At 39.0% G+C, this 23,772-nt stretch overlaps 1 protein-coding gene across 6 annotated transcripts in view; it reads left to right on the top strand.

Moving 5' to 3' along the window:
* Positions 1–409: 409 nt before the first annotated feature.
* The window catches only part of Postn (periostin), a 29,083-nt gene continuing 5,720 nt past the window's right edge, over positions 410–23,772 (top strand). For 3 of the 6 annotated variants that reach the window (XM_021157325.1, XM_021157328.1, XM_021157329.2), the window contains exons 1-18: positions 452–606; positions 1,955–2,053; positions 5,209–5,273; positions 6,818–6,975; positions 8,465–8,629; positions 9,511–9,657; positions 10,144–10,285; positions 11,537–11,749; positions 12,305–12,439; positions 13,244–13,392; positions 14,699–14,835; positions 15,696–15,826; positions 16,291–16,421; positions 16,513–16,615; positions 16,746–16,813; positions 17,145–17,190; positions 22,670–22,759; positions 23,502–23,591. In XM_021157325.1, the coding sequence (XP_021012984.1) occupies positions 482–606; positions 1,955–2,053; positions 5,209–5,273; positions 6,818–6,975; positions 8,465–8,629; positions 9,511–9,657; positions 10,144–10,285; positions 11,537–11,749; positions 12,305–12,439; positions 13,244–13,392; positions 14,699–14,835; positions 15,696–15,826; positions 16,291–16,421; positions 16,513–16,615; positions 16,746–16,813; positions 17,145–17,190; positions 22,670–22,759; positions 23,502–23,591 (2,194 nt within the window). In that variant the 5' untranslated portion in view covers positions 452–481. Of the gene's footprint in view, positions 607–1,954; positions 2,054–5,208; positions 5,274–6,817; positions 6,976–8,464; positions 8,630–9,510; positions 9,658–10,143; positions 10,286–11,536; positions 11,750–12,304; positions 12,440–13,243; positions 13,393–14,698; positions 14,836–15,695; positions 15,827–16,290; positions 16,422–16,512; positions 16,616–16,745; positions 16,814–17,144; positions 17,191–19,984; positions 20,066–22,669; positions 22,760–23,501; positions 23,592–23,772 lie in introns of all 6 variants that reach the window. The other 3 variants (XM_021157326.1, XM_021157327.2, XM_021157324.2) reach the window with 2 other exon arrangements.

The following is a 23,772-nucleotide window of genomic DNA, read 5'->3' on the forward strand; positions in this document are numbered from 1 at the left end:
GTGGAAGTCACACTTTATATGCATTGTACATCTATCCAGGATTTGGGTTAAATCCCCCCTGTGATTTCTCTTCTGGTGAAAAATAACCTCCGTGTTCTGCTGTGGAGTGATTTAAGTGCGATCAGATCAAACCAGGAAAGTAACTGAGCTCAGAGACACAGAGTGTGGTGGCAGATACAGATGCCAGAGAGATCCCTAAACTCAGAATCAGCTCTTTTCGCAATGTAAACCTATAGAAGCAAAAAAAACGGGCTCACCATGATTGAAAACAAATAGGAGACAGAGTTCAGATTGCCCAGAACCCAGGAGATTTCCAGGGACAGTCCTGGGCTGCCGGTGCTTCTGTAAGGCCGTTGCAAGCTTCAGGTTGGCCCAGCGCCCCCTCCCACAGCCTTGCTCCCTCCCACAGCCCAGAGCTATATAAACTCAGCCCTCCAGAGCACAGGCCAGATCTCTTCCTGGACGGAGCTCAGGGCTGAAGATGGTTCCTCTCCTGCCCTTATATGCTCTGCTGCTGCTGTTCCTGTGTGATATTAACCCTGCAAACGCCAACAGTTACTATGACAAGGTCCTGGCTCACAGCCGCATCAGGGGTCGGGATCAGGGGTAAGTCCCTGGCTTGTTTTATCTTTTTGTCTCACTTAACTTGTTCTAGAAATATGCATGAAGTTCCTTGTAAATGCACCACAGGGTAGCTGTTGTTGATTTACTTATTGCAAGGTAATAGGAAAAGAAACAATAATGGGTCTTCTATAAATATACATATATATAAATGTAGATAGATACACAGTTACTATGACATATGATATATATGCCTTAAGCTCATAAGAAGTGCTATCAACATAGCAAGTATTATTAATTGATGTGGATTATTAATTTTAGTGTAATTAACAAAATAAAGTTTGGTAATCCTTAGTAATTCAATTTACTTGGCATTTTATTTCTTTCCATTACTGCAGAATATGGTTTTCAAAATCAGAGTGTCTGCACTTTAATGGTATCATGTCAAAGGTTTTGAGATGTCCTGCAAGATATCAGTGCAAATTTCCTTTGTTTTGTATGTGAAATTTTAACTCTGGGCTTCTTGGAGTATTTTTATAATCTTCTAGGATAAATGTAGGATTTTAAAAAGTTATTAGAAACATCTTAGTAACTCAAGCAAACATCTGCATGTTTTGCATGGGACTCTTGGCATTCCTCCCTAAGCCTTAGGGGGATTTTCATTTTCTGAGTTCTCAGAGCAGTCTGCTTAGCAGTGGAGTAGAATTTCCATCCCTTTAAGAGAAAGCAAGCTTAAAATTGCAATAGAGGATACCCTTACTTGTTCTCTTTAAAGAAACAAATTTCCTTTGTGTAAGGGCATTGTTCAAAAGTTACTTTTAACACCAATATACTTCTGTAAGCACCTAGGGAATCACACAGCAGAGTGTGAAGTAAGACCTGTGTCCTTTACCATCCGTAAATCCTGAAGCTGCCCATCTTCCAAATGCATAAATGCTTAGTTTTAAAGCAATTGGTTTTTTTTTTCACTACTAACAGTAGTTTGTACATAAATCAAAACTCTGTTAAGTCTAATTCTGTTTAAATATCTCTGCCAGGTTAACTTCTTGAAATACTGGTATAAGTCTCAAGTATACATTGGTCTTCCCTGCCTTCCCTTCCTCCCCCCTTTCCTTTTCCCTCCTCCTCACCCCTCCCCTCCCTACATTCTTTCCTCCCTCCTATACCCCCTCCCTTTTTCCTCTTCTCCCTCCTCTTCCTATCTTTCTTAGACTTCTGCTTTTGCCAGCAGGTCAATAGAAGTGGGGCAGGAGTTAGCTTTATACAAAGTTAAGGTCTCCTCTTGGAATGTCAGGACTCCACCCAAACATTTCTTTCAGTCACCTGGCCTGTAATTGGAAAGAGGCAGGTGCCATAGCAATTAACTCTTTTTTTCCTCCCCCTCTATCTCCAGCCCAAACGTCTGTGCCCTCCAGCAAATTCTGGGCACCAAAAAGAAATACTTCAGCTCCTGTAAGAACTGGTATCAAGGTGCTATCTGCGGGAAGAAAACGTGAGTCTCACCCTTTTCTTTACTGACAGTTTGAAGCTCCTACAGGATGGTATTCGCCTCTTCTTGGGCACACACCCCAGTTGCATATACTGTCCAAACTCATGTGTTTTTAAAGCAAGGCACATGCACAGGGGAAGGCAGGGAAGACTGTTATAAGAGTAGATTTTTCTCTAAGTCCATAAGCTGAAGAGGCCAAAGCAGACCCTGTGACCGTGTGGTACGTCCTGAGTCTATGTGAAAAAATGTGGTCTCTACTCATTGTACACTCTTTGTTGTTTTGTCCTGTTCTGTCTTAAGAGAACCTATTACACTCTGTGTTTCATTTGCTCGTCTTATATCTACACACACACACACACACACACACACACACACACACACACACACATTCACACACTCAGAATCAAGGAGAACAAATTGATATGAAATGTCAAATTGTAAAAGCACAAATAGATGTTTCTCCAGTCATTTAGACATCATGATAAAGATTTCACTTTACCCCTGAATTTTCACTGAAGCACAAAGTGAGAAAGATGTTGCACTTTCCACAGGCTGCCTGATCCCCAGGAAACCATTACAGTGACAGTGAAGCCCTTCACTTGGTCGAATATTCCTGTAGCTAAAAGGATGATTCTCCCATGGCTTTGTTGTATATTTCACTGATCAACTTAGAGATGGAAAACATGATTGACTATGTAGTAGACATATTTGCTGATTTATTTCACTATAGCTATTGGTAAGAAAAATAAGAACACTGGGTCTATACAAGTTAATCCCTTGTCCAATTTATCATTTTACAAAGAGGTTGCTGTCTCAAAGGTAGGGTAGCTCATGTCATCCCAGTGTTGAAAATAATGGAAGGGCCCCTTGCTGCCATCAACCTGATCTTCTATGAGATAGCCTTGAGGACTGAAGGATCTGAATATCTACTTAAGACACCATGGTGAACTTCAGGCACCCTCTAAAGAGGCTGAGGCAAGAAGACTCTACAACCTCTACAAACTCTAGGATACCTTGAGCTCCAAAGTGAGAAACCCTTAAATACATACATACATACATACATACATACATACATACATACATACATAGAAAGATAATTTCTATCCTCATGCCATTGGGACAAACACTCAATGCAGAACTATTTAACCTTGGGAAGTCAGTGATCTTCCTATGTTGAGTATTTAAGGGAAGTATTTTCATGTTCTTTCTGGAAGTTAAGGTCATCTTATTTTCACAACGTAACTATATTAGAGATGCCAAAGTTGTCACACAAGCAAAGTCGAGTCTCTTGTTTTCCATTAACCAAAAGTTGTGCTGGTAGCCAGACATTTTACCAAAACCTTAACAATGTCCTCTTAGCAAAATTTCCTCCAGTAGCTTCCATTGCAAAATCACATTTACATCTCTTCACTGAGACAAATACAAATGCTAATCTCAACTAAGCAAAGAAACCAATGGAATGGACAGGGAAGAAGCCTGGCTTGCCCTCCACTCCCTTCCTGCCACGTTCTTGCCAGCATCTTTTGTGCCATGCAGTTTTCTAAGTTGTCTTCTGGTTAAACACCGACATTGGGAAATTACTAGAAAGAAACAGGCCAGGTCTCAAGAAGGCATTAGCATCCCTAGGCTTAGGTTTAAGGCACTGTTTATAATAATGTAGAATCCGTTCCATAAAGCATTCCACAGGCTCCCTGTTGGTGCAAGTGACATGTTCAGTTGGCTTTCTGTGACATTTTTGTTACTACTCAGATAGTGAGGACAAATTCCCCATCTCCAAGCTGTGCAGAGCAATTATTACGCCTTTTTCTTGCTTTATTTGACTTCCTGGCCGTATAAAAAACATGGATTTGTGTGTAGCATATGTGCTTTCTGTGAACAAAACCTAAACATTTTTGTTGTATTTGAAACATCCCCTCAGATAAATACATTGTCCACTTCTCAGCTGAGATCCCAGGCCACTGTTCTGCAAGCTCACCCCTTCCCCAGCGTGACTTTTTCTGCTTCAGAGCTGATTATCAGATTGTATTAGTGTTTGGTGTAGACATTTGTCTCATAAACACAGTGTCCTGTCCTCATCTCATTGATCTTCAGGTCTCTTACTATAGACATATCTTATGTTTATTGTTTACGATGTGCTTAAATCAAATTCACAAGAACATTCAATTAATTTCTATGAAGAAATATAATTGTCACAAGGGGGCAAATGAAGATTTGCATTGGGGTCACATGCAGTTCCCTTGTTTCAGTTGAGACAACTCTTGACATTACAAAAAATATTAAAAAAAGCTAAAACAAAATAGGAAAGTTTAAATTTGTATAGAACAGTTAAATTAATAACAATAATTGATAAATTAATGAATAATAAATAATGATAATTTTTTAAAAATAACTCTGTATCTTAGTTATAAATAGAGCTTACTTGGTTGACTGCTTTCGCCAAATGCACAGAGCCCTGGGTTTGATCCCCAACACCACATAAAACCACTATGATGGCTTTCACCATAGAGAATCAGAAGTTCAGGGTCATCCTTTAGTTCATAGGGAGCTCAAGGCCAGTCTGGTCTCATGAGACACTGTCGCATGGGGTGGGGGGGGGCGGCGATGAAATAAGACAGAAGAGGGTAAAAATGAATAAACTGATCAAAGTATATCATGTGTATATATGTAAACACTAGAGAAATCTATAATCCATACTAACAATTTTACACGAGATAGGATTTCATACATTAAAGTTGGGTTAGTATATTTCTAGTTTCAAGGTACCATACGCCAATGAGCATTCTGCTGGTATTTAGAGCTAACACAGTTATCCTAAAGACAAACTTTCGGTATTCACAACTATTTGTATTTTGATATTATCATTGCTCTTCCCGTATTATACTGTTGGGAGACTGAATTCTGCTATATCAAGAACATTGTTTAAGTACATCTGTCTAGTATACAGAGAAAATGCACACTAAACTCCATCCTTCAGTACCAAGATCTAGGACTTTCCCCCCACTGCCTCAAGGATGCAGGGTATCTGAAGGATAGAAACAAAAGATGGCTTCTACAATCTTAGCACATTGTAGGAATAATTAATATTCTGCTCATCTTATGTGAAAGTACATGGTTTGCAGTTCTCTCTTTTAATATTGAAATTTCCCCCCTCTATGCAGCACTGTGCTATATGAATGCTGCCCTGGCTATATGAGAATGGAAGGGATGAAAGGCTGCCCCGCAGGTAAAATCTACATTTCTAGATTGATTGTACATGGGAGCTTTTCCGTGAGGAACCAGTTCAGCACACCAACAGTGTGTGCATGCATGAATGTGCGGGTGTGCACATGTGCATGAGTGTACAGGTGTGTGTATGCACGGGTTTGGAACAATCATAAACCTAAGAAATTTCTTCGTGCTTTTGTGCTAATCACATGCTTACCATAATGGTGAAATCTTAGACCGTTCTTCTCACACACAGGAAGCTGATGGTACTAGATACTAACATGGAGCCTAATTGAAACTAGCTCAGATGCTCTTCTTTGAGCTCGTTTAGAAGCAGGGCATCTACCTACGAAGGCAACATCTCTAGCTCACCAGCTCTGAGTGTGTAATGGCCCTCGCTTTGCAATGTGATTGCCCCGAATTTTGCCAATAAAAGAAGTTGCTTTATCATTTTCTCTGGACATGCAATTCCAATCATCACCCTTCTCCAGGTTCCTTCTCCACCACAGAAGGGTCTCCTCTCGGACACAGGTCCTCCAGGCCTCTAATTGCACATAAACTCTAAAGCACTTACTGTCATGGACACCAACCCATAGACAGCCCCTGGCACAGTATTATGTTCAGAACGAGGAGCTAAGCTGGTGTCAGCAATGCACACAGGCCTGAGCAGCTGAAAGGCTATCGAGTACCTCACTTAGTACCTCACTGAGACCCAGTGCTTGGTTAATGCTGTTGGTGATGAGGTCATGTTATACCACAGGCTTTCTCCCATGGAAACTGTTGGACTCAGTTTGCTCTAGGATGTGTTTTGTTCAATGCAGGCATGGACTTGCCCTGAAACCTTATTAAATTTAACCTTATTGGTGTTATTTTGCTTTAAGATTTAATTTAATAATTGTCTCAGGGAATTCACTAAAGTAGTCATTTACTTTATGGCTAGCCCCAAGTGATTCTAATTTTAAAATCAACAGCATCAGAAAAGCAGGCAGCCTGCAGAGTGCTAGATCTATCTTTTCAGGTTGGCATCAGGTTGGCTCCAGGACAACCTTCTAAAAGTAGTAGATATGTTTTCCTTAAATCAAAATGGAGAGAGCCATGTCCATCTATTGCTTTAGGGACCAAGAACCATAACAATTATAGGTATAAACCTAACCTGCTGCTCAGAGACTTGACCCAGCATTGCCGCACACACGTTATCCTTGCCAGTCTCAATGAAGGCAAGAAACACCTTGTCTTTTGGCAAAATAACTAGTTATATTCTCTAAAAATGCTGGCTGAACTATTAGTGAGGTGGCAGGATTTACTAAATGCTACTTCAGTTTGATATTTTAAAGCTCACTTCCTTAACGCCAAGAATATAAGAAATACTGGCGTGAATGGAGCTTTATTACGTAATACTCAAAACGCACATTTTGTGTATTTGTGTAAAATAGGTGATTCCTGGGCTCTTACTGCTTAAATTGAGCAGTTCAATATATTGGTGAGTAGGTAAAGTTTGAATGATTGTGAAAGAATATTCTGGAAATCAACTTCTAAGCATTTGTTCGATTCTGACTCTTTCAGTGATGCCTATTGACCATGTTTATGGCACGCTGGGCATTGTGGGAGCCACTACCACTCAGCACTACTCCGATGTCTCGAAGCTGAGAGAAGAGATTGAAGGAAAAGGGTCATACACGTACTTCGCGCCGAGTAACGAGGCTTGGGAGAACCTGGATTCTGTAATTCAGCCTTTTCACTCTCTGAGACACTTACTGTGGGACACTGCCATTTCCATGTTAATTGATCAACTTATGAACAATCCAAGAACATTTAATATTTCTCTATTGTATACTTGAAAATATTTTTTAAAGTGTCATTGGCACAGTGGCATGTGTTCACTCTGTCATAGGAAACAATCTCTTTAATGGGAAGATGAATGAACTGAAAGAATATTTAGTAGTAGTAGTAGTAGAGTATTTTATTCCTCTTCTCTTACCTTCTTTGCTGTAAGAAAATATATGCCATTTCAGATAGCATGTCCATTAGAAAGGTAAGTTAAAATGCCTAGCTATATTTAAAAATCTATTAGGAACTATATTACAATAGCTATATTTTATTATAGTTTGTAAATAACATAGCTATAAACATAGTTGCATTAAATGAGAAGCTATAATAGTTTATACTTACTTATTTATACATACATGCCACCTGCCACATAGATTGCTGTTCCAAGATTGTCAGAATAGTAGATATCTATCTATGTATATTTAAACCAAGTGTTATAAACAATATTTGATTTTATGAACAGACTAATTCATGACAGAGTAACCTATGAAGGAAGGATCCCTTAATTTCCAGCTTTACATAACTAGTAGAGAAATGCGTTTCTACACTACGCTCATGTGGAGATGAACTCACAATGTCAAGGGTGGCTCAGCGAAGCCTCTGAGGCACAGTGTCCTGTAGCTTTGCTGTGTTCATGCTGAGTCGTGGACCCTTGTCTGCTCTGCACCTCAGCCCCTCAAGGTTCCTTCAGACCACACCTGGGCATCCTCACCTTAGTGGTAAAAGTTAGATATTTCCTCCCGGAACTGCAGCCTGCCCATTGCCCACACCTTAAAAACTTTGCCTCTTGCCTTAGTGTATGCAACTATGAAAGCTGTGGATTGGTACTGGTTTCCCTAGGAAGCCCAGTAATTCCAATCTGCACATTACTACTACTTCTTCCACATACGATATGGCTACATAAAGGAAGATTGCCTCTTCATAAATATATTTAAAATGGTTTTTTTTTTTTGGCCCTAAAATTATCCAAGCATTCTATCAGATTTGGAACCCTTCACTGACACCATGGAATTCCAACATTCCTCAGTCAATTGAAATAATATAATCCTCTTATCTTTGTCAGTTTTCTACGAACAAGTGATGATGTAACTAACAGGAAGGTCACAAAAGAGTAGAAACAGGAGTTTGGAGAGCTGACCCAACAGTTAGGAATGCTTGCAAAGGAGCCAAGTTTGGTTCCCAGCACCCACGTTAGCAGCTCACACCCACCTGGAACAGGTGCAGGCCTCCTCCACACACTCTCACCCACATGGTGTACACAGACATGTGCACACACACAAGTGAAAATAGAGAAGACTTCAATCACACACAAGTGAAAATATGTCATAGAGAAGACTTCAATCGCAAACCACAGCAGATTAACTCTTATTCCATTCTTCCTAGGACATTCGCAGAGGACTGGAGAACAATGTCAATGTTGAGCTACTGAATGCTTTACACAGCCACATGGTTAATAAGAGAATGTTAACCAAGGACCTGAAACACGGCATGGTTATTCCTTCAATGTACAACAATCTGGGGCTTTTTATTAACCATTATCCCAATGGGGTAAGGACTTATCTATTTATTTATTCATTCATTTATAAAATTTCTATTTCTGAGTCTTTTTTTTTTTAATTTATCTGCTCCCTTGAGCAGAAATTGTTCACAGGAAGGATATAATGTTTGCCCAGGTGAGGTCAATGCTTGTATTATGATGAAGAAGAAAAATACCCTGGCCATGTAAAATTTCAATCCAACTGATTCCTCTTAAAGACGGACTGATTGGCAGTCAGGGGCAATGTGTGTCAAGCAGGTTCTTACAGACAGTGAAGTGTACCATCAGCAGGGTGATTGATGGCTGCCCTCTAGTCGTTCTCTGCATAGCATGCTCCTTGAGCTTCTTGTGTCTTTGTATTAGTAAGACTATGGCAAGTTGCCAGTAGGGCCTCAGGGGTTTTTTTTTGTTCGACATTAAAATTTCCAGAGATGAAAATAAAGTTCCAGAGAGGAGGCAGTACTAAGACCTCATGACAGTTTTGCAACGGTGATTTTCATTCCTCTCTCAGAATTCATTTCAGAGCTAATTTGAGTTCTTTACACAATACTCTGGTCTACATCAGAGATAGTCTGCAACTGTTTCTATTAAAGAATAAAAGTAAAAATAAATAACTCAAATGAAGAAAATTGTTTGGATTTCCAGAAATGCTTTGGATTGACTGGTGTTCTAAACAGTTCTGTTTTCTCTTCAACAATGTTCAAGCCTTAGCAATGTTCAAGCATCAGCACTCAGCATGCAGACTTCTTACATTATACCTACTAGATCCCCAGCATAGGCACTCAGCATGTAATGCCTTACACCACACCTACTAGTACAAATGGGAAGGTGGAAATCGCCTTCCTGTCTTAGCAGTCAATGACTAGATCTGACTTCTTTCACATGATTGCAGGTTGTCACTGTGAACTGTGCTCGAGTCATCCATGGGAACCAGATTGCCACAAATGGTGTCGTCCATGTCATTGACCGTGTCCTGACACAAATTGGTACCTCCATCCAAGACTTCCTTGAAGCAGAAGATGACCTTTCATCATTTAGAGTAAGAACTGTGGCAGAATCCTATGAGTCACTGAAACGCTTCCTCCCCCTGACAAGATCTGTAGACTGTCAGAAAATGCCAATCAACAGATCTGGCAAACTGTACCAATATAGTCAATGAAATAACCATTTCTATTTCACAAACGAGAGACCATCCCACATATAGTAATAATACATGTTTGAACATGATTGATAAAGAAAGGCTCTTTGTGTGGTTACACTATGATTGGAATCTTTAGAACATGTTGGTTCAATGACTATGCATGTTGTTGGATTTTGCTACAGGCGGATAAACACTGGCAGACTTTCCATTCTAGCCAATAGTTTGAGGAGAATTAGTTGGGCCAAAAAGTATTATTTTAACCATCTAACAAGAGCAGATGTCTCTGGTGAAGCTGTGAACTCCCTCCTGACACACTAGGCCAAGTGTGTGGCAAGTTTCCTTTGGATTTGCCATGCCATCCTCTAAAAGTCCTCTGTGTTTCAGGCAGCTGCCATCACCTCTGACCTCTTGGAGTCCCTTGGAAGAGATGGTCACTTCACGCTCTTTGCTCCCACCAATGAAGCTTTCGAGAAACTGCCACGAGGTGTCCTAGAAAGGATCATGGGAGACAAAGTGGCTTCTGAAGGTAAGAAAATGTCTTCCTCTCCCAGAATTAATCCCAGAGACTTAGGATGGAGGCAATGGAAAAAGACCAGTCATTGCCAATGATGAGAGCTGTGATAGGAAAGACCAAAAGCATTTAATGTGAGGTGCTCTAGAAAACATCATGCAAAGGATTGGAAGAATAGGCAAGTATCACTGTTAATAAAAACAGCTGTGAGGCTGCAGTCATTTGTGTTGTTTCCAAGCAAATCCGTTACAGATGTGATGAAAGGGTATAACGAGCCAGGGGGATGGCTCAGCACTTAAGACTGCTGGTTGCTCCTAGAGAGGACCTACAATCAATTCCCAGCACACCGGAGGATTCCAGAAAATAGGATTCTCTCTTCTAGCTTCTGTAGGCACCGGGCATGTATGTGGTGTGTGAACATACATTCAGGAAAACACTCACACTTATAAAACAAAATAAATAAATCTTTTTTAAAATCAAAAAGGAAAATTAATCAAGTGTGGGAGAGTAATTTGGGGAGTGATTTTAATATGGAATGCATATTATACAATACTTTTCAGCTCTAATTTTATGCTGAACTGAGAAAGTTATATGGTTCTTTTAGCCACTACATATCGATTCTCAAATGTACTTGGATCTTTTCCAACCTCCCTTTCAACAGCCAAATAGTCTTTGCCTTGTGCTAACTAATTTTATACACTCAATCTCCAAATTAAGCCAACAAGCGTTGAAGATGTAAGCCTCGATATAATATCAAGGGTCAGATAGATTCCCCCAGGTGCTTTTCATGAAACTGTCTGCATTTTCTAATGTTGTCTGGGGAAAATGGCCTGCCTTGCCCTCAGGTTCTAAAACTATATTCTCAATCATGAACAGTCTTTTGGAAGTAGTTAATGCAACATTCTATTTGAGTGTTTTATAAGAGTCATGACTAACGGGTAATTTCACAAACTGCTTAAAGGCTTCAAGGCTTCTCCTTTTTCTCTTTTCATTCCTTTTTTTTTTTCCTCCTGATGTTGCAAAGAATAATTTGGAGAGTTAATATTCTCTTTCCTTTCTTTCTTCCAAGCTAAACTGTTTCTGTTCAAGCATTGATTTAAAACACCCACATTCCTAGAACATGCAAAGTTAAGATTTTAATATACTTACATCTGTGTCATATTTCCTTGGTGAACTTAGTTCTACAATGAAATGCACAATTTAAGGATAAAACGGTATTTCCCTTGACCTGAAGTTTGATTTTTTTCCACCCCTTTCTCTCCCCAGCTCTCATGAAGTACCACATCCTAAATACCCTCCAGTGCTCCGAGGCCATCACGGGAGGAGCCGTGTTTGAGACCATGGAAGGAAACACTATTGAAATAGGGTGTGAAGGCGACAGTATCTCCATCAATGGAATCAAGATGGTGAACAAGAAAGACATTGTGACTAAGAATGGTGTCATCCACCTGATTGATGAAGTCCTCATTCCTGATTCTGGTGAGCAGAGCCCAGCCACCATTCCCCTTACCAGTTAAGGTTATCTGGAGAACAAATCCATGAAGATCAAATGCATAGCCCAAAGAACAAACAGCAAACTGTCTGTGTGCTCACTGAGTGCTAACTCCAAAGCCTGGGCAACCATGCACAGCCCATGCAGGACCTTGGCCCAGCATCTAGTATTTATAAAGGGTTTTTCACACTGCTAGTGTATTACTTGGCAACAGAAAGATGACATACTGATGGTAAACATTCAGTAAAAGAAAGGATTTGCCACTCACAATGTAGAACGGGCTGAAAGTTGAGTAATGTTCAAGAAAACTACACTAGGACGACAGAGAAAAAAACTGCCTCCAAAGTGATTTGAACTGATCAAACCCCTCACGTGGAAACTAGAACCTTCATAATAAGGAAGGGTGGTGGGGGGTTTACTGGATTGACACTCAAGTAAATAGCTTACAAGAGTAGAAAAGAGCCATGCACTGATTTATGAACCCTGGGATAGGGATCGTAACAATGAAGACATTGTTGAGATGGGAACTGTTTATTTTACAGCCAAACAAGTTATTGAGCTGGCTGGAAAACAGCAAACCACTTTCACCGACCTGGTAGCCCAATTAGGCTTGGCCTCGTCTCTGAAGCCAGATGGAGAGTACACTTTATTAGCACCTGTGAACAATGCGTTCTCTGGTACGTGCTGGGTTCTGTTCCCACTCACTCCCTTCTTCCTTTCTTTCCCCTTGATTATTCTCAACAAGAAATAATAGATGTTTTAGAAAATGTTGATTAGATTTGGCAATCTAGAATATACCAGTGTCAAGTTATAAATGTAGAAAGTCAAGAGACTGTTACTTGGGATCATGATGTGAAGTATGTTTGTGTCATCTAGTTATTGGTACTCACTGACAATATTTAGGGTATATGCTGAGATCTGGTTCTAAAACCTTATTTCACAGGGATATGAGGAGGATATGTTTAGTGAACAAAAGTCAAATTTTTAATGTTTTTAAATACTAAGTTGTAATATATAAAATGATTCATTAGAGAGATTAGAACTTCTAGAAATACAGTATTCCCCTTAGAATGATAATGAGCATGTGTTCTGGCTCTATGACACATTCAGAGTCTGTGTGCTTTGATCCCTTAGCCAGTAGTAAGCATGAACTTACATGTGACTCATCAACAGTCACCCATGTGACAAATGGACACCTGCCAGAAAAATATTGGTACACTATAAAGGTTTAGATTTTGCCAATGACCACCATGAAACTAAATGGTCCCTATGTAGATGAAGTTATTGTTTGCCAATAAGGGTGGGGTGATAGGTCAATGTGTACTGACAGATGGCCATGTTGGCTTTGGGTGTCTAACTGACTCTTTTATGATGTGAGTGAGGGGTACACTTGCTTGAACAGCATTAGAGACATCCAAGTTTCTTTTCCCTGCCATGCTCTCTGAGGTGATAATGTTCCTCCCTAATGAATTGATTCACAGATGACACTCTGAGCATGGACCAACGCCTTCTTAAGCTAATTCTGCAAAATCACATATTGAAAGTAAAAGTTGGCCTTAGCGACCTCTACAATGGACAGATACTGGAAACCATTGGAGGCAAACAACTCCGTGTCTTTGTGTATCGGACGGTAGGTGAATCAGACTCGAATCTAGCATCCATCTACAGTGGTCTGAGAGTCACATGGCATATGCTGGTCAAAGAATTGTCACTAAGAATATTCCTCACTCGGGAGGCAGAGGCAGGCGGATTTCTGAGTTCGAGGCCAGCCTGGTCTACAAAGTGAGTTCCAGGACAGCCAGAGCTATACAGAGAAACCCTGTCTCGAAAAAAAAAAAAACAAAAATAAATAAATAAATAAATAAATAAAGAATATTCCTCACACACATGCAAATGCAATTGTAAAATTAACTGTCCATATGATCAGAGATAAAGACATCTCAGCAGAAGGAACTTAGGAGAGAGTACCAATGTGCTGTGAATCGCAGATAACTAGCACTTGTTCCAGTTAACAAGAAACTATGTTTTGAAATACTCATTTATATCCCAGAAGATTCCCCATAGCGTAAGCATTTGCCTCATAGAATACTTTGTACTTTATAGGACGGATGTTTTTAAAAAATTAATTTTATTTGTAATTCGTTTTTTACACTCCATATTCCATTCCCCACCCCTCCCATCCACACTCTGACTGCTCCACATACCCCACCCTGTCTCCACATGGATGCAGTTAAAAGGCTTCATGGGGAGGGAAGCATTGCCTAGAAATGGAAATGATAGGTGGTAGCTAGCTCTTTACTAAGGCTTCAGGATGGCAAGGCACATGTTTCAAATAATTCAGAAAGTGAGCTTCACTTCTAATTATATGTGCACATATATTAAATTATACATATATATATTAAACAACACATATATACACATTGAATTATACATATGAATACAGTGATATATACATGTACTTTATTATACTTTATATTAGACATCTGAAATCATTAAATTATACATGTGCACATATTAAATAAAGCATAGGCATACATCAAGTTTTTAAAAGTGGAATTAAATTAAGGATTGGACATATAATTGATTGTTCTTACAGTCAAGAAAATTTAATGAATGTTATATTATATGACTCACTGAATTCTGGAATATTCATAGCTAATATTAGCATAAAGAGTAGCTAAACATGGAACAGGATGATGGGGGAGAAAACAGAATTAGAATTCTATGCAAAGTCTGCAGTTTACTGACAGAATGCAGAAGCCTGATGCATACATAACGTGGCTGGGCTGGAGGCAGGACCAGATGAGAAATGCACAGTCAAATGTTCAAGACATTACAAACAAGAGAGAAGAAACTGCCTTCTCTGGCCTAGTTACTCTAGTGACCTCCCATCAAACACACAAAGGGGCATCATTGGTTTTTCCTCCCACTGCTAGGCTATCTGTATAGAAAACTCATGCATGGTGAGAGGAAGCAAGCAGGGAAGGAATGGTGCCATTCACATATTCCGAGAGATCATCCAACCAGCAGAGAAATCCCTGCACGACAAGCTGCGGCAAGACAAGCGCTTTAGGTAAGCCTACCACCTGTGCTTGTATTGCTCACTCCAATGATGCACCCACAACATGACCCTGACACCCAAGACAAAAACATTCACAAGACAGCACCCCTAGATTGGGAATTACAGGCAATTAACGGCTGGTGAGAGAAGGAGAATCAGCCTCCTCCAGTGAAGAGCCCCCTAACGGGACATCTAACCCCATGCCAGCCCTAAACACACACATAAATCAGCAACAGTAAATGGACTCATTAGGCTGTGTGTGTGTGTGTGTGTGTGTGTGAGACTAATTAAAGAACAGGAGGTCATGAATTTTAAGCGTGGGGACAGCAACACAGGAAGCAATAGAGGGGAGATGGGGGATTGAAATGATATGAATACAGTACTCATTAATGTCATTCTAAATAAAAATTAAGTTGAAAATTAAAATTAAATTGAAAAATCATGCAAATATTTTAAAATTAACACGTTTCAATGATACTTGGTTTGTTCCTGGGGTATCATAGTATGATTTGGTGGGTAGAAAAAAAATCTAATAGTCTGATTTACTGCTTGAGATTTTTCTTATTCTTGTATACATGGTAATATAAAAAAGATTTTTCAATAAAATATGAAATGAAACAAGGGCTTTGTGTCACAGAAAATGTGACTTTGATGCTTTTATAAGAAAAGCGAAGGTGGAGAAATTCATAAATTATATATTTCAGTCCTTTCCCCATTATACATCTTTAACAGGGAAATTGCACTTACATAAAAATGTGTCAGTGATTTCTCGCTGTTTCAATAATATGTGGATTCCACCCTGAGCTGTACATGGTTAAGTGAATCTAAATCTAACTCTTATGTGAAACTACATGCATATTCTCTGTGCTTAGCATCTTCCTCAGCCTCCTTGAAGCTGCAGATTTGAAAGATCTCCTGACACAGCCCGGAGATTGGACCTTGTTTGCACCAACCAATGATGCCTTCAAGGGAATGACTAACGAAGAAAGGGAGCTTCTGATTGGTGAGTGACCGTGAATGGCAGATTCTGATTGGTGAGGGGCAGTGAATGGCAGATTCTGATTGGTGAGTGATTGTGAATGGCAGATTCTGATTGGTGAGGGACAGTGAACGGCAAAGTGGTTTCCTTAACTGACTTTGGTTTCCTTTATCCTACGTGGGATGTGAGGAGAGCCATTCATTAATATTTATTCACAAATTGCTTACTGTCATACTAATTTATTGAAAACATACAATTGTATGGTATAAAGGGGAACTGTTTTATTTTCAAGACTAATGGACAGAGTTTGAATTGATTGAAATGACTAATGTTTTGATAAGGCATTGGAATCAGTGAGAAAATGTTGACCTTGTGAAAAAAAAAACAGAAGAGGAAAAGGAGACAGTGTAATGTTTTATTCCTTAGATCTTGTATCAAATTGTCAGAGAAGCAACACATTATTAAACCAATATCTGTCTTTTCTGCAGGGGATAAAAATGCGCTTCAGAACATCATTCTTTATCACCTGACCCCAGGGGTTTATATTGGAAAGGGATTCGAACCCGGAGTCACTAATATCCTGAAGACCACACAGGGAAGCAAAATCTATCTGAAAGGAGTAAGTTGCTAGCAGGAGTTTATGAAGTGCTTATGATCGTTAAATGGTCTACACACGGTTTCTCCTTACCATCAACCCCTTATTTTGAAAGGTAAACGAAACGCTTCTAGTGAATGAGTTGAAGTCCAAAGAATCTGACATCATGACGACAAATGGTGTCATCCACGTCGTGGACAAACTCCTCTATCCAGCAGGTCTGTAAAGATTAAACACACTGATAGACTGCTCAAAATGAGCTTGGGTTGTTTTGGGGGGTTGTTGTTGTTGTTGTTTTCTTTAATCACCCATTTTCTTACCATACTCACTGAGTGCTTATCTCCATAGACATTCCAGTTGGAAATGATCAGCTCTTGGAATTACTGAACAAACTGATAAAATACATCCAAATCAAGGTACAGAACGCTATTAGATTTTATTTCTAATATGTCAAGACGGTATTGTGGGGTTAATATAAAAGACTAGAAATTAGTGTAGTGGATTACTAGTATACCATTGGTATAATGTAGAAAATAGGAAAAATATAGGATATTATATATATATATTTAACATTGGTTAATTACTTTATAATCTTAAAACTCTTAGTAATAGCCTGATTGTTGTGATGGCACCTGATCTGACTGCATTTCTATTGAGTCACCTTAACTGTTTTTATTTTAGTTAGAATTACAGTGTTCTTGGTGTGCAATACACTTTCTGCTACTAAACATAAACATTTATTTTCAGTTTGTTCGTGGCAGCACCTTCAAAGAAATCCCCATGACTGTCTATAGTAAGTATATGAACAGCTTGGGCTACAGATGGCGATGATATGCAAATAACTTCTCCTTGCATATACGAAGTCTGCTGATAATCTGGTATCTAGGATTCCAAATTCTCTGAAACTCATTATCCTTCAAACAGGGCCTGAGATCAGAAGAAGCCTTAAAGGCTTAGCCACACCCTCCAAGTCCACAGAACCAAGGGAAGTCAATTAAAAGGGCATAAAAAGGACAGGATAGTAGAAGACACCCCAGAGCTTTCTGGAAATGTTAATAAGTGTACACAAACACAGCAGCACAGCAGAGGGCTGCCACTTATCCTGCCCTGGGCCTGAGCTGTGCATAGGAAGATGTGCAGAGGGTGCTAATTTTCCAATTAATTAATTAATTAATTAACTTTACATCACCATTGCAGCCCACCACCTCCCAGTCCCCGCCTCACATAGCCCCTCCCCTCGCCCTCCTCCTTCCCCTCTGAGAACCTGAGAGGTCCCTCCTGGGGAACCAGCCCTCTCTGGTACCTCAAGTCACTGCAGGACTATGTACATTCTCTCCTAATTCTTATGAGATGCTGGTTCAAAAATTACCACAGCCAAAACTGGGCAAAGGAACCTCAAATCTGCTAAGCAGTTATTTTTTAAGCCCCTACAGTACCAGATTATCAAGATCAAAGTTCATCTTCTTAACCATGGCAAAGGACATTTCACTCTAATCATAAATGCTGCTGTCAATCATCAAATAGCTTCCTCATTATGGTTTCTCGTTCCTACTTCCCCCACCCTACCCTGCTTCTTTTACTGTAGCTTTTAAAGCTGAAGTTCTTTTCATTTTGTTTTGGCTCTACTCCAAAACAGTCAAATATGGTAAAATGTTATGTTACTCCCCTTTATTCTAACTAGAAAATTATTCTACTCAGTATCATGAACATCCTGTTATCTATTATGAGCATTTTCCTTCAAAATTAATGCTGGTCATAAAAAGGAGAAAAGCCAATGTATGGAGCAAAACAAAATGTCTGCTTCTCTACTTGATATAACCTCTGCAGTGGTGGTGCCAGACCCCAGAGCTATCTAAGGGATTCCACTAGAATCATGATAATTTAGCATTTTCTAAATTCCAGCCATGGAAAAGTGTATCTTATAATAAATACAAGGGTCTTCATGGCCTCCATCCATCAGATATATATGACACCATCCTTCTCCCCTGTGCCATAAATCTTTAGGAAAGTAGTATTTATCCTTCTTAGTTTATCTACATCAGTTCTATTACTGGCTGCACATGGCAACATTGCTTATAATGAACCAAAATACTATTATAGTATTTCATAAATTATGTCTACAAAATTATGTAAATCTAGTAACTTGCCAGCCCACTCAAAGGCCTGAAGGAGCTCTGGGATTTATATCCTTATGCTGGCTGTTTCAAATAGAGGTACAGGCCGAATAAAACAAAGATTCCATTTTCAGAATCATTTGTTAATTTGTCTCTATTATTTCTTCTGTTCTGTTGGTACTTATTTTCCTTGTCCCCACAAAAATACCACACATTTTAAATTTTTATTGGGAGCACACTTTGTTATAAGTTGTTAAATGCATAATGATTTTACATAGAGGACAAAGATCAGGAAATCTTCAGAGCTGTTCAAATGACTTAAGCCTTCACAAAAGCAAAACTGCCAATTATGACACTGAAGTTCAAATTCCCTAGCACGTAAAACCTTAAAAGTGATGTTTCCACTTGAACAACAGCAGCAGGTCTCTGTGTTGCTCCAGGGGCAGAGTCCTCTGTGGCAGAACCACTTATGAGATCAAGACCTGAACATGCAGATTTGACAAATTTTAGGGCTTTATAGTCTGAGTTTTTCAAGAGATAACCTATGGTTGAAAGGTAGTCCTCATAAAAGAGGAGCCCACACCCATTCAAAAGGTTGACACGGCTTAGCATGTAAGATCAGGGGCAGAGACTGGTTGAAATCCACAGTGTGCTATTGACTCTTTGTCACACGCGTGACTGAAGTTAGCAACCCTTCTACTGGAATCACTTTTTAAGGGTTTTACTTAGGAGGGAGGAGGCCTAAGTAGAACTGGTGACCTGGCTCTTACATAAAAAATAAAATAAAAACAACAAACAAACAAACATAAAACCATCTATCCAAACTAAATCCATGATAGCCTCACTTGGGAGGTGATATACATTCACCATAACACCTTTACATGGAAAACTACCTTAAAATTATCATAACAAGGCTGAAAATTAAATGTTGACCAACTCACATCTGTTGAAAAAAGCTCATGACTTCCTGGCTGAAATTTATCCTCCTCTCAAGTTGTGAATTCATTTCCATATTCTCTTTTCTGTGCCAAATGCATGGGAGTATTCCATGGGTCTTTTTCTTCCCATATCCTCCTTTTAATTGAGAAATAAGCTGACAAAGCAATTTAAGATAGTATGAACTGCATGAGATTAATCATGTTTATTTGTCTTCTGTTGCTGCGCAGCCAGTGTTCTCAAGAAGCACAAAGGGAAGTCAGAGCCTTAGTGATGCAGTTGAGAGTGGTAGATTTCTAGATGGGATGCGGCATTTAGTTAGCATGTCTTCCCCTCGGGAATGTAGCCAAGTCTCTGACCTGCAGGATTCAGCATCTGGATACGAGAAGACGTTCATGTGCTGTGACTATTTCCTGTGACTGCCTGACCCTAGCGCCATAGCTGATAAATTAACGCCCAATAGAGACCAAAAAGGACAACTTTATCCGAGTTGTTTCTAGTTAAACTTCGTTCATGCTCCACTTTCTATGTTTTCAGCAACTAAAATTATAACCAAAGTCGTGGAACCAAAAATTAAAGTCATTCAAGGCAGTCTTCAGCCTATTATCAAAACGGAAGGTAAAGCCAACACTCTCTATGGTTCCTTACATTCTGGAAAAAAAACATATCATGTAATCAACTCATCTCTCTGAATATACCTACATTCTTTTTGAAACTAACATGCTAAACGTTTCTCTACAAACGGCATGCTTGTGTAGTTGCAGATTGTGGAGTGCAATATTTTTTTTAGCAAAGTAGATGGTGCATCCCTAATATTTTCAGTACATTTGCTTGTATTTATTTTGATCTAATTGAGGTTGTATCAACACTGGTACCCAGATAATCACTTAAAAATTAATCATGAATATTTTTGCTGTAGATTCCTTCAGAAAATATACTTTCTGTAGCTTTATTTCCACCCTTTCATCACCATCACACATTCTCTTTATATCACTGAAAGAACATTGCTTAAAACTATGCAGGCATCCTTTCCAGTGAGAATTCTAAAAGGGTATAGAAAGTGTACACTCATGAAGGCTTTAAAAATTACAATTAATGAATCCTTTAAAACATTAGATTACAAAAACAGAAAATAGTGTTGTTTAGTAGGTCAAATGCTGGGTCCTATGTTTCATCTCTGAACATACTTTATATACCTCTCATGTTTCGAATGTCAATGTCTTTCTATACTTATTATATTAACTGATGTCAACCTTGGGCACCAGTGTTCACTTTCATGCTTGTTGCAGTGATAATTTGCCACAGAGAACACATCTGCTGTCATCTTTCTTCCATGAGAATGATGCAAACAGTCTTTCTTTTTTCTGTCTATATTTTTTTAATTCACGTTACGTCCCAATTGCAGCTCAGTCTTTCAAAAGAGGAACAGATTATGCTTTATTGAATCTTAGGAACTCTGTTGTTCTAATTATCCTGGTATTTGGGTTTCTTTGTGTTTGTTTTTCATTCTGTAGCATGAGATGCCAACTCAAAATACATGTGTCTCTTCCCTTAGGCAACCCTGACTTAAACTCATTGAAAACATTGATTCTCTGCCTGGCTAGCTATGGGTGTCATTCATTCTTGAGTATACAGTTGAGTCATCCTTTAGAATCTGTGCTTAGCTTAAAAAAAGAATTTCAATTATTCCATTGCTTTTTATTTATTGATGAATAAAAAAATTGGGGTTTTAAGTAGAAATTAAATCTAAAGTGTTTTGCTGACAATATATATTTGATTGTTAGTGAAAAGTGATCAACCAATTTTAGGCAAAAATATTGGATGGTTTTTAAATCATAGTCAATAAAATTTGCTATAACTGATACACAGCTTCTAAAACTAAAGTCATCCGTAGGTGCCATGGTCCCATTTCCAAACACTTTTCTCCTTCCATTCAACTTCTTCACTCAACTCATGTGTCCTCCCAGTCTTTGTCAACAGGGGTCTGTGTGTCCCCCTTCAGTTGGGAGCATCCTTGAGCATCAGTCTACCTGGGGTTCTCCCTCATAATTATCTGGAGGGTGATAGGGTCATCTCATCTGCAGATATTCTTCATTGTAGGACCATAAAGCCACATTTCTATGTTGCAGCATCTCAAAACAGAGAAATGTCCATTGTAAAGAAAAAAAATGCCTTAGTCACAGTGCTAACTCATTTCCTTGTCTTGAGTCATTGGGCATACTTCCTTTTGATTGTTATCACATGTTAAAACTTATTCATACCTTTATGCTAACCATTCCTACTGGACTCACATAGAAAACACTATGGCCTGAAATACTTACAGGTTGAAAGAACCTTACTATATAGCAATAATGTCTTACATTATTTATCATTTATTACCTAGTTCTGGGTAATGGTGTACTTTGATGATTTCTCAATAAACAAATCAATCCTCTCAAGATGATTAATTATAACTCCATTCAGCCATTGGGAAGTACAAGTTAAATGTACTGAACTGAATAATTCTCACTGCTCCATAAAATATTCCTGATCAACTAATGTAGCAGTAAGCTTTCTAACATTCAAACTGATTTTCTCTGGGAACAAAATCACTTTGCAAGTCAAACTCAACCCCCTGTGCATTTGAAGGATGTGTAACTGTTAGTGATGCTGATCCTTACATCCTTCCCCTAGTCCAGGTAAGTACACAAGTCAGTTTTCCTCTAAGGCCTTAGACATAGCATCTTCAAGGTAAGTAGAGTAGATTTCTTTATGTCCAGTGCTATACTCATTGATAATGTAAGATCAGGAATGATAAAAAGCATTAAATAAAATATGTTAGCAAAGATTGGCACGTGATGTCCTCTGGCAAAGTGTGATTTGAACTAGTTGCCGCTTGAGCGTCTCCAATCTGTAAATGTTGATTCCCAGAGAAAGCCACATAACACATTCTCTGTAATCATACCTTATAGTCACTAACGAGGGATGATGGTGTGCATGCACGGCTTGCTCGTGCATCACTGTAAATGCTAAAGTGGGGGTGGGGAAGCTGCAGCATACTGAATTCTTTGGTTCCCCAAATATTGTCTAACCTAAAAACAACAGGAAATGTTTAAAACCGGTTTCATAAAACCTGAAACACTGAAGTCTGAATAACAAGAAACGTGGAAATAAATTTCTTCTTTGGGAAAGTTTAAGGGATTGCTTCAATGCACTAATCTGTCTCCTAAAATAATGTCTCAGGACCTGCAATGACAAAGATCCAAATTGAAGGTGATCCTGACTTCAGGCTGATTAAAGAAGGCGAAACGGTGACAGAAGTGATCCACGGAGGTACTTTATGCCTTCTGCTTTTTCTTATGCTGGGGCAGCATCCCTGGAACGTTTTAAAGTAGTTTTGATTTAGAATTTTTCAACAGTGAATTTTATCTTGATCTAAACTTTACACAAGTTGAGAGATGGGTTAGGAGGGAAAGATATCTTCTTCCAAGCCTATGTTAGATCCCTGGGTCCCAAATGGTGAAAAGAATTAAGTTGTCTGTGACCTCCACAGGTACACCATAGCTTACACACACACACACACACACACACACAGAGTCACATAATACATACACACACATAATATACACACATACAGACACTTGCACACACATTCACATATGTACACATATACATACATATATACATGCACACATATGAACACAATACATACACACACAAATATGCATATATTCACACATATGCACACACACATACACACGTACACACACCCCTAAGTAAAATGAAATTGCAATAAACCTTTTAGAGACTGTCCTAACAAACCAGCACTGGGTTTTCTAGGAAGGTTTCCTTTCCAATGACAGCTCAGCTTGCCAGTTAACCCTCCTGCTCAGCTGAGACACAAGAGTTACTCAGACTGACCAGGATTTGTTCCTAGTCTGTTCTAACAATGGCTAGGGCTGTCTCTTAAACAAACGTGTTATGAGAAACACATCCTTGATTTAAATCTCCAGCTCTGGAGGTATAGACACTGTGAGAGGGTAAGTCCCATGGGGTATTCTTTCTCTTCTTTCAGAGCCAGTCATTAAAAAGTACACCAAAATCATAGATGGGGTTCCTGTTGAAATAACTGAAAAACAGACCCGGGAAGAACGAATCATTACAGGTAATTTTTAATTTCATATATGAGCTGTATCCAGATTATAAGCACAAGTTATATTAACCTTAGGATGTGTGCATTACACAAATCTAGCCTTTGTCATGGTGACAATTGAAGCTTCTCCATTTCCCATTTTGTTTTTGCAAACAAAAAGAAAAAAGACAAAAAGAAAATGTACAAAATATGT

The sequence above is a fragment of the Mus caroli genome, chromosome 3 (genome assembly GCF_900094665.2).
Source record: "Mus caroli chromosome 3, CAROLI_EIJ_v1.1, whole genome shotgun sequence".
NCBI lineage: Eukaryota > Metazoa > Chordata > Mammalia > Rodentia > Muridae > Mus > Mus caroli.